Source organism: Marmota marmota, unplaced genomic scaffold, assembly GCF_001458135.2.
Source record: "Marmota marmota marmota unplaced genomic scaffold, marMar, whole genome shotgun sequence".
Lineage (NCBI taxonomy): Eukaryota > Metazoa > Chordata > Mammalia > Rodentia > Sciuridae > Marmota > Marmota marmota.
In genome coordinates, this window is record NW_026000005.1 from 21,550,334 (window position 1) to 21,561,991 (window position 11,658).

The 11,658-nt window shown below is 43.0% G+C and overlaps 1 protein-coding gene across 1 annotated transcript; it reads left to right on the forward strand.

Annotated features, from left to right (window-relative positions):
* The first annotated feature begins 6 nt into the window (after positions 1–6).
* Fzd7 (frizzled class receptor 7) lies at positions 7–3,412 on the forward strand. The gene has a single exon (XM_015481273.2). The coding sequence runs from the start codon at positions 316–318 to the stop codon at positions 1,312–1,314; it is 999 nt and encodes a 332-aa protein (XP_015336759.1). The 5' UTR covers positions 7–315; the 3' UTR covers positions 1,315–3,412.
* Positions 3,413–11,658: the final 8,246 nt, after the last annotated feature.

Consider the following 11,658-nt stretch of genomic DNA (forward strand, 5'->3'; position numbering starts at 1 on the left):
TTCGGCTTCCAGTGGCCAGAGCGGCTGCGCTGCGAGAACTTCCCGGTGCACGGTGCTGGCGAGATCTGCGTGGGTCAGAACACGTCTGACGGCTCCGGGGGCCCGGGCGGTGGTGCCACAGCCTATCCTACCGCGCCCTACCTGCTGGAACCGCCCTTCACTGCGGCGCCCCCGGGGGCCGCAGATGGCAGAAGCCGCTCCGCCTTCCCCTTCTCGTGTCCCCGCCAGCTCAAGGTGCCCCCCTACCTGGGCTATCGCTTCCTGGGTGAGCGCGACTGCGGCGCCCCGTGCGAGCCGGGCCGTGCTAATGGCCTTATGTACTTTAAGGAGGAGGAAAGGCGCTTTGCTCGCCTCTGGGTGGGCGTGTGGTCGGTGCTGTGCTGCGCTTCGACGCTCTTCACCGTACTCACCTACCTAGTGGACATGCGGCGCTTCAGCTACCCAGAGCGGCCCATCATCTTCCTGTCGGGCTGCTACTTCATGGTGGCCGTCGCGCACGTGGCGGGCTTCCTCCTGGAGGATCGCGCCGTGTGTGTGGAGCGCTTCTCCGACGACGGCTACCGCACGGTGGCGCAGGGCACTAAGAAGGAGGGCTGCACCATCCTCTTCATGGTGCTCTACTTCTTTGGCATGGCCAGCTCCATCTGGTGGGTCATTCTGTCGCTCACTTGGTTCCTGGCGGCGGGCATGAAGTGGGGCCACGAGGCCATTGAGGCCAACTCGCAGTATTTCCATCTGGCCGCGTGGGCCGTGCCAGCGGTCAAGACCATCACCATCCTGGCCATGGGCCAGGTGGATGGGGACCTGCTCAGCGGGGTGTGCTACGTGGGCCTGTCAAGCGTGGACGCCCTTCGGGGCTTTGTGCTGGCGCCTCTGTTCGTCTACCTCTTCATCGGCACGTCCTTCCTGCTGGCGGGCTTCGTGTCTCTCTTTAGAATTCGCACCATCATGAAGCACGACGGCACCAAAACAGAGAAGCTGGAGAAGCTCATGGTGCGCATCGGCGTCTTTAGTGTGCTTTACACCGTGCCAGCCACCATCGTGCTGGCCTGCTATTTCTATGAGCAGGCCTTCCGGGAGCACTGGGAGCGCACCTGGCTCCTGCAGACGTGCAAGAGCTACGCCGTACCCTGCCCGCCAGGCCACTTCCCGCCCATGAGCCCGGATTTCACCGTCTTCATGATCAAATATCTGATGACCATGATCGTGGGCATCACCACCGGCTTCTGGATCTGGTCGGGCAAGACCCTGCAGTCGTGGCGCCGCTTCTACCACAGACTCAGCCACAGCAGCAAAGGGGAGACTGCGGTATGAGCCCTGGCCCTTCCCCCACCCTTGCCTACCTACCCCTGGGAGGGGGTGAGGCGCGGTAGGGAAAGAACTGCGGGGGGCGGGGTGGGGAGAGTGTTTCCATAACTTGTCCACCTCCCCTGAAAAGTGACCTGGAAGCTAGAAGTTATTTGGAAGTGGGAAGAGATTTGGAAAGGAGACCTGATTGTAAAGGCGGTTTGGATGAAAAGATTCTGGCAAAGACTTGCAAGATGATGATGATGGTGATGGTGATGGTGATGGTGATGTTTAGAAAGGTAAAGAATGATGTTAACTGTGAAAGGTATGGACCCGCCTGGGCTCATCCAGAAGAGTGAGACCAGCAGAGACTGCTGTGAGTTCTTCCTGGCTCCGGGTTTGAGCTGGGGCTGTGAGCGATACGCCTGTGCAAGGCAAGTGGCCTGTCCTAACTCCTGTGGGGCCCGGGAGAAAGGTACAGCTCTGTCGGCAGCAGCGGCTTTGTTGGGAAGAGGGAGAACCCCTGCGGTGTCCTTGTCAAGATGTGGTCAAACCATAATCTCTTTTCACTGGGGCCAAACTGGAGCCCAGATGGGTTAATTTCCAGGGTCAGACATTACAGTCTTTCCTCCCCTGCCCCCTCCCGCCTGTTTTTCCTCCCCTGTTCCTTTCAAGTCTTGTAAAATAAGCATTTGGAAATCCTGGGAGGCCTGCCTGCTAGAATCCTAATGCGAGCATGCAAAAGAAATGACGATAACATTTCCAGATGAGGCCAAGGAACCCAGTAGTAGGTATTTCTGCTACTTTTTCATTTTCTGGAGAAGGCAGGAGGCCAAAAGAAGGGTGTTTTATTTGGTTTAATACCCTGAAAAGAAGTGATGACTTGTTGCTTTTCAAAACAGGAATGCATTTTCCCCCTTGTCTTTGTTGTAAGAGACAAAAGAGGAAACCAAAGTGTCTCCCTGTGGAAAGGCATAACTGGGAAGACAGCAACTTTTATAGGCAGAGCAGTGCAAAGCTGAGCTTCTCTTTGATTGTTAATTTGGTTGAGATAAACATTCCTTTTTAAGGAAAAGTGAAGGGCTCTGTGCGTCCATGTCCCATTCAGCCAGAGGTTCTGACTTGGATAAAGGAAATGCAAGGAGTTTTGTTGTTTGTTTTAAGCACATTTAATTCAGAACACATGATCCAACAGGCTGTGTTAAAATGTTTAAGGAAATCTGCCCACCCTCTTTTTTTCCCCTCCCCATAAACCTACATTTAGGTTTTCTACTTTCTCCTTCCAATTTGGATTCTTCAGGATAAAAGGAAAAACATACTGCCTTCAGCCTCATAATAAAGGAAAGTTAAATCTTAAAAAGGGTAAAAGAATCATTTTGCCTATTTTTTTTCTTGGTTCCATAATCTGTTTATAAAACATCATGTGTATGTTGACCCTGATTGGTTAGGTGAGGAGGTGATCTGCAGAAATGATAGTGAATGAAAAGGAAAGTTTGAACTATGGGCCCCATTTTTAAAGAAAGTCATTAAAAGAAGGTAAACTTCAAAGTGATTCTGGAGTTCTTTGAAATGTGCTGGAAGACTTAAATTTATTAATCTTAAATCATGTACTTTTTTTTTCTGTAACAGAACTCTGGTTCTTTTGCATAATGGTGTAAAGCTGAGCAGAAGATCATGGAAGCTAAACTTTACTCCACCTTTGACATTATCCTCCAATCTTGCAACACTATTCTGTTTCTCCAACAGTTTTTAAATGCCAATCAGAGGGTACTGTCAGGAAGTTACTTTGTATATGTAATGTTCAGATGAGTGGAGCTGCTTTTACATTAAATCTAAAGTTGATCTTGTGTTTCTTAAACCTTCAAAACTGTCTCACCTTTGAACTGCCACTACACAGGTTTTGGCATCTTTTGTGTTGTATCTCTTAAGTGCATGTGAAATTTGTAAAATAGAGACAAGTGCAGTATGTATATTTTGTAAATCTCCCATTTTTGTAAGAAAATATATATTGTATTTATACATTTTTACTTTGAATTTTTGTTTTGTTTTGTTTTGCCTTTAAAGGTCTACAATGAAGCCCCACTATCACATGTACAGATCACAAATAAATTTTTTTAAATACAAAGTGAATGTTTATTTCCTATTTTTGTGATATTAAACCAAAGAACAAAGCTTTGTGCTATGGAAAGAAGGAGGGAGGGATACCAAGGAGTGTATCCCCCATAGAGGAGGCTGGTGAATACTATTAAGGTCTTTTCCCCCTACCTTTTAAAATACAGACTATAATGAATGCCTCAACTGTCCTTTTTTATTCTTTTTTCTTTGTCCCTGCTTCTGTCTCCCATGTCACTCCACCATATACACCTCTAACCCTTTTCACATGAAGCTTTGAAGGACCTACTGAAGGTACAGAATATGCATCTCCTTTAGGGAAGTGTTGGCTGGTCTGTGTTTATTACCCTTAAGAGATGAAGTCCATCTTTGAGAGAGAACTAGATGGTATTTTTTGGTATTTTAAACTTTTCTGGTGGTGTTTCCTTGGGAAGAATTCAGTGACTTTTTTAGTGTTTGTTGTTATTTTAGCCAATTGATGTTTTTGTATTCTAATGCACCTTATCTAAATTGTTACTATTTAAATACTTTGGGTTCAAGTGTTAGGAAAAGTCAGTAGATGCTTCCAGATAAGAACAGAGGCCTCCCACAAAGCTCTTAGCTACAGGCTTCACTCTACCTTCTAGGTACACCCGAAACAGAGGTCGGGCAGCTCCCTGGGCTGGCAATGACTCAGCACTGGGGCAGGAATAGACTCGGCGCCTGACCCTGGGATGGCCTCAGAAGCCACCAGGCTATTCTTTCCTCTTAGAAGAAGCTAACTTTGGAATCAGATGAGACCGAGAAGCCCTCCTCTCCAGGCACTTTGATATTTAACAGCCCCTCAAGGAGAAAGATGGCAAAGGTGTATCCCCAATTCCAAGCCTTCCAAGAATGTTTTTTTTTTTTTTTCACTCACCTCTCTTTAATCCAGGTGCCAATTTCCTGGCTTTTTAAAATACAGTCAATTCCTTCTGTGGCTGTGGAGACCCTACAGCAGACTGGATGCTGCTGTTTCTCTTATCCCTCTTGGGCTGGAAGTTTCTGTAGTTCTAAAGCATAACAGAAACAGTTCTGTTTTTGTTTTAATTAACAGGCTCACACACATGCCTGGTGTGTTTTACAAACTCAGGGAATGAAAACCAGTGACAGTCTCTCCAGGAGGAGGAAGCCGCACATAGACACTCCCGGTGCAAAGCAGCCTCTCTTTTACGAGCCTCCTGGGTTTTGGACATCACAATGGGTGTGAGGTCATCCTAACCTGTGAAGATTTTGGCATTCAGGAAGGAGAAAAATAACAACTTCGAGTCTCTTAAGGTTTATCCAGTTTTTGCTCATAAAATGACACCCTTTAGGTTAAAGCATGCCTCTCTTCACACCAAGCTAATATGCCTGTTAAGAATGTTTGCTTTTAGAGTAGGTGGAAGGCTCCCAATGGGGTTTTTTTCTTGCAAATTAACTGCTGAAGGCACTTAGACCCTTCTGGGGGAGAGCTGTGTGACTGCTCTTAAGAACACATCCCCTTCCTCTCCTGGGCACTGCCTTGTCTTTCAGGGCTTTCTAAGATTGAAGAGTGTTGGTCTTTAGTAAGGGAACAAAGACGCCATGTGAATAAATTGCTACCTGCCTTTTGGTAAGCAAAGATAAAAGTGTTCGCTTTAATTCCTTTCACATTGTGATGCCTTCTTATGCCCTCAATTCTTACTTAAGAATTTTAGCAGCTCAGGGGTTTTTCTTAAGGAGGTGCATTTTAGCAGAAAATATGTGAGGGAGAGTGTTTGTGAAAGGGCATGTGTAGAGTTTAAGAAAAACACTGGCAGGAGTTTGGTGTTAATCCCCAGGTAAGGGGCAGAAACACTTGTGAAAATTTTCTGCAGTTTTTAAAACAAAACTAGTCTGCACAACAATCACACACCACACCTAATCTTTTTAAGTAGGTATGTGAGAAATCTTGGCAAGAAAAAAAAAATTCTCCTGTTAGCATCTTAACCATTAAAAAAGTGTCTTGAACCTAATCGATATAAAATAGCGATATTAGAAATTCTTTAAATAGGAACATAGTAGAGTAACAGCTGTAGGTTTGAGCCCTGTAATTATACTGGGAAAATCTCTTCTGACTGTCCCATCTTTAATTTCACTGAAAAGGCAGGTGGCTATTTATAGATGGTATATTTTTATATATGCATATGAACAGTGAATAACAGTCTGCAGGCTCCAGGAAATCCTAGAAGAGACCCAAAACGCTCCAATGTGGACTTAAATAAATAATTCATAGGTGTGTGTTCAATTTTGCTCTTACTTCCCCTTCAGTGCATCCAGCTGGTTTGCTAAAATTTGGTTCTTAAACTCTTACTGCTTAGTATGTGATTTTTCTTACATCTAAATCTGTATTCCTCACATTTCATACAAAGGTCAACTAGTTAAAAGAGTACCATTAAAATGTTAACTCTGGATAAACACACACAGTGCCTGCCCCTATTCCCTTTGGTTATTTTTGTTTTTGTTTTGTTTGTTTTTTGAAGATACAGTCTTTCAGAATTTTCTCATTTAGTATCATAGTGGTAGAAACAACTGCAAGTTTGACAATGGTAGTTTATTTATTATAAGTGTTCCAGTTCAACAAGCAACTGATCAAGTGGTCCTCAGAACAGAAGTTACTGGACAGACAACAGACAGAAGAATGACAAAGTCCACCCAGAGTAACTCTAGTCCTAATTCAGAGGAAAGAGAGCATCCCCAAAGAAAAAAATAAAAGATAACCGTCATGCTAGACAGAACCTGGCAAGGGTGTGGACAGAATCACAAATGCTATTTGGAATACTGACTTGGTGGTATTTGCCATTTTAAAAAGCACCTTTCACATTCATCATTTGACTGTATCCTCACAATTATTCCAACCCTGAAATGGAAGTTCAAATTCCTCATTTGAAAGATGAAGAAGCTGACTCAGGGTAGTGACACAAGGAGAAGAAATGAATCTCCTGTCCTCACACTGAACCCAGTTGACTTTCTTTAATCTGCCATCTGGCCTTCCACACAAGGTGAAATGAACCATCCAATCATAGAGAGCAGTATCCAGCAAGAATGCATTCCCAAGAAACCAGATAATGTGGTGCTTTTAGGTTGGTTCTAGTTCCACTGTCCTCAGCCGGTGAAGGTGACCTCTGAGACCAAGGCCTTCCTCCAACAGACAGAAGAATGACAAAGTCCACCCAGAGTAACTCTAGACCTAATTCAGAGTGAAATCCTCCTATGATTGCAAGCACAAGCACAGTATGAAGTGCTAAACTGGCTCATTAATTTGTGGATCATTCAGTTATTTCCAAATCCCTGGCTGATTGGTCCCCACCCCACCCCCAACCCTTGTGTTTTCCCTCCTTCAACTAACCAAGCCAATGTGTACTCTGGAGGAAAATGAACTTTAATTCTGGCTAATTCAAAAAGTGAGATCTCTATTGCATCCCTGTCTACTGAAGCCAAATTACAAGTGTAGAGACTACCTAGTTTCTTGATCTGGCTACTCTGCCATTCCCCACTCCTCTCTACCAGCAATTCCACCACCTGATAGTTCATCTTCCTCAAAATCCAATGATTCCATGGGATCTTCTTGGCTTATCTGCATGAACACAACCTTTGTCACAGCCTGCTTTAGCCATAGTCTCACTGATCTTGGAACTTCTGTAGCTGGGGATTTTGATACAATTGACAGAACAAAGGTTTTTGATTCTGATCAGTTATACTCAGTCGAGAACTTCAGCACTTCTCTAGGTCCCTGAAGCCTCTTTCAACAAAAGACTTCCAACAAGCAAAATAAAACTGGAGCTATTGTGAGGGGTTCAAGTGTGCTTAGGCTGGGCATCTGCTTCACTTTATAAGGGCCCTTTCAGTAGCTCAAGTCCACTTCTTTTGTTAGATACTTCCATTAATGCTCTCACCTGTAACCTCTTTAGGCTGCTCATTGCTGGCATCAGATTCAATCTCGAGTTCAAGAAGTGGTCTTGAGAGATAAGCATATCAGGAGCACTAAAGGGCATTCAGGAGGCAGTGACAAAGGGAAGAGGTGAGAAGAGAGAAAGTTCCACATAGTCCATGAATAAAGACAAGCTGTAAAAATGACTTTACCTAATCCAACCACCCACTCTTGGAAAATTAGATCCCCCAACTTAGGAGTGGCCTTGCAGATTCTAAGGTACCATTTAATCAAAGAGAAAAGCAAGTTGAGGAAAGTATGGTCAGACAGGGAGTGGGAAATTAAGTGCCAATAATGGAAGCATGTGATTTGTAACTTAGCACCAATTATGGGTTTTTTTTTTTTGTTTTGTTTTGTTTTTTTAATTTCTAAAGGCAAACAAATGGCATATAACATTTAGTTCCTGTTTCCAGGTCTGGAGGAGCTGGAAGGAGGGATGGGTGGCAGCTGGTCCCTGAAATGCTTTTTGCAGCAGATGTAGAGAACAAGACCCTGAGCTAAAATCATGAATTCCCTTCCGCTCCAACAGATGGTTTCTGGAGGACCCACCGTGTGTCACGTGCTATGCTGGCCCTGTGTTTAGCACAATGACTGCTGGGTCTTGTTATCCTGTGTCTCAGCCAGAGTGGCAACCAGCAAATAATGCACCCTCCTTTCCTCAGAGGCGGGTAGGGCAGAGTGGCTGGAAAACACCATGCTCTCTGTTTAAAAAACACTTTCTCCCCAGGGCCCTGAATACTAACAAATGGGTAAAAGTTTCTTGATTATATTCCAAAGATGGAGAAACTGGAGTTGAGGGGCTAAAAAGCAGCTCATTCATTGTCACAAGTAATCCCAGATGGTGAAGGAACCACCAGGTCTCCCAAATACTGAATCTGATCATCTTCTTTCCAGAGAAATGGTATTTAAAGAGGTGGTATGGCTGGAAGAAGACCTAAGAGGAGCTGCAGAGTGACAGAGGGTTGGACCACGTTATAAAAAGAAACACAATGGAACAAACACATTGCAAAGGGCAGTACACACTGGCTTTTGTACTTTATTCATAATGATGATCAGTATCTTTATAATTGCTGACATTTATTGAGCATTGATTATATGCTAAGCCCTAGATGCAATATGGTGTACTGGGTGAGATACCACACAAAGCTCTAACCATAGTATTTGGCATCTAACAAGTGATCAATAAATACCAACAATCATCCTCATCATTCATATAGCATCATTGTTATTAATATGTAATTGTCTCACTTATTTTTTACAACCCAAGGAGGTAGGGATAGTTGTCCTCCATTTGACGCATGAAACTCAGCCCTACAAGGTAAGCTGAGAGAGTGGCAACTTGGATCTAGTCTGTTCTTCTGATGACCAGGCCACAGATGTTTACTGACGTCTTACTGTCTTTCTGTTTTCTATTCTTTTTCATTTAATCCAAAATCATTCAAAAGGCAGGAAAATAATTTACATCAGCCCAGAAAAAAATTAGAAAGGGGATTTTCAGTGCTAATTCCCAAGAACTATTTATTTTGTTCTCAGGGAGAAGCAGGAGGCTCGTAAATGCTATTGAAAATCTGAAGGCTGAAGGCTCCCCATTTTGCCTGCATAAGTTTCTACATTGGGGTTTGAGGGACCAGTAGAAAGAATAAACTTGGGGAGATGCTTGGCAGACATTCCTGCCAACCCTTCAGGACTTGGTTAAGAGTTCCTGAGAGGCCTCTCCATGGCCATAGGCTCCTGCCTCTTTCAGCCCTGAAGGAGAGCATGTGCTCCGAAGGGTGGGACAGGGGCTCAGTGGGAAAGTTCAGGCTTCATGCTGACCAGGGCAGGCTGTCTCCCCACTGGTGAGTCGGTGACTGGGAACATGAGGAAAACAAACTCTAGTACAACGGAAACCCCCTTCTTCAAGGCCTATGTGGAAATGACAAAAAAATGTTCACATTATTATTGTCACACATATCAATTTTATCAGAATGAAATAATATGGGTAGTTGTCATTTAATAAGTGCTTACTCTTGTGTCAGTTCTGTGTTAAGTACTGATATTAACGCCTTTAATCCATACAACATGATGAGAGAGAAATTATCATTATTCTCACTTTACAGGTTCTCAATATGAACTTATGGAATCATACTGAGCATTAGAGTTGGACATGAGCTCAAGAAAGCTGTTCAAACTGTGTACCTTAAAACTCTTTCATTATAGAAAGGGCAACTGAGGCACAGAAATCTGGGCCCAAAGGAGGGAGAACAAGCATTTTTGAGGTCTGCCTGCCATTGGAGGGCTCTTCAAGAGGAAGTCATTATGGAGAAACAGTGAAAACAATTTCAGGGAACCATGAATTCCTCCAGGAGGCATGAATTCAGAAGGCAACACAATTTTTTTATTGTTGTTATCCTTAACAATAATTTGAGGATAATATATAATAAAATAATAAAAACACATTGAAATAATTTCCTGACTTTCATCAATAACAAATAACAAAGTAGAATGCTGCCCTTTTTCCTGATGCTGAAACAGCATCTTGCACCCCTAGAACACAGCACTTCTCTCTCCTGCATCCATGTTTGGCAGAATGAAATCTGGGTTTCCAACAGAAGAATGGTCCAGTCATAAGGGACTTTGTGGCACAAGCCCATAAATGAAAACCCAAAAGGCTTTGACCAGCACAACTGTTCTACTAATCTGCTCATTGTTTTTCATTGTTGTTCTTGTTACTGGGTTTGAATCCAGGGGCACTATACTACTGAGTTCCATCACCAGTTTTGTTTTAATTTTTTTTTTTTTTTTTTTTTTACTATTTATTTTGAGACAGGGACTCTTTAAGTCTCTGAGGTTCTTGCTAAGTTGCTGAGGCTGGTCTTGAACTCACAAAGCTCCTGCCTTAGCCTCCTGAGTCACTGGGATTATAGGCATGCACCACCATGCCCAGTCTAATCTGCCAATTAAAAACTGATAGTGGTTAGATGTAATGAGGAGTTGGCATGTATTTTATAGTTTATCCAGGGTCTTGGTGAGCTCTAGATGCTTAGAAATTCTAGATTCTCACTGTAATTCAAAGTCATGGCATAAAAGAAACAAAAAGTTGTGGCTGCTGGTGGGGTACACACCTAGTATTTAAAATAAAAGTGTTCTGGGGGTGTAGTTCAAGTTGGACTTGGTTGACCTAAAGGTGGGCAGACTAAAGGAAGGAAAATCCAAATGTTAAGGTACGATCTTTTTAATTTTGTCTGTGATTAGAAGGCTTGCTTATTCCCCACCCACCCCCACCCACATTGAAACACCATAGTTACAACTGCATTTTTTATTGTTACCTTCTGGGTTTCATTCTATGAAGGTTGACGTGGATTTCAAATGAATGTCTTTTCGCATCTTTATACACCTTTACCACTCTGACACTGTTTAACTTTTAGCAGAGAAGAATCCATTGTAAGAATAACTTGTTGCCATTTTCATCACTATTTGCACTTACAAAAGTTAGTAAATAGTTCAGTTTCCTTGGGAAAGTCAATGCCATATTAATCAGCCACCAGCTCTCCTGGCTTCCAGCATGGCATGCATTTGCCAGTTCCTACAGCATTCTTCAAAAGCCAAATGGCTTGATAAAGTCAGAAGAACCTCAGAAAATACAAACAAATGTTTCAAACCAAACCAGCCTCTGAAGTCACAAAGAAGTTTCATTTTACTGTCAGCACAAGTGACTAACAAAAAGGGAAGCTAAAAATTAAAAACTTTGAGTTCTTTATCCAAAGTCTGCGTAAGGGAGCTCCCTCTACAAAAGCAAATTCTTACTTCATTGAAGGTGGGAATCTATTTTGCAGTAAGAGTTAAACAAAACAGCCAGGAAATTCAGTTAGTTTGTCTCTAATGAGAGGAAGGCAACATACAATTCCTCCATTCACCAAGTGGTTTTTGGTCCACAAGTCGTTCAAAATGTTTACTTCAGATCACCAAGTCCTTTTTCTGTGCAAACTACCTCTATTATATATTTATAACTTCTCTGTGTTTGTTTCTCAAGATTACTGAATGAGCAGTTGAAGTAGCACTAAGAAAAATGTAAATGCAATCTCTGCTGTCCAATCAGAAGGCTACTTCAATTGCCTTTCATTATTTTAAATTATAAAGCATGATTTCTGCTAGTCCAAACATCAGATCTGAAAAACTCTGCATGTGAATAGAAATCATCACCTAGTTCCAACCTTCAAGAGAGTTACTGCCTGCGTACAAATAGACATTATTGTATCTAACATTGTTAGTTCCGACTATTGATTTTTTAAAATGAAAGAATATATAGCTCAGGTATGTAGCCTTTTGCA

Bases quoted from the DNA above. Each gene is read 5' to 3' on its own strand.
- Fzd7 (XM_015481273.2), top strand. From the start codon at position 316: ATGTACTTTAAGGAGGAGGAAAGGCGCTTTGCTCGCCTCTGGGTGGGC.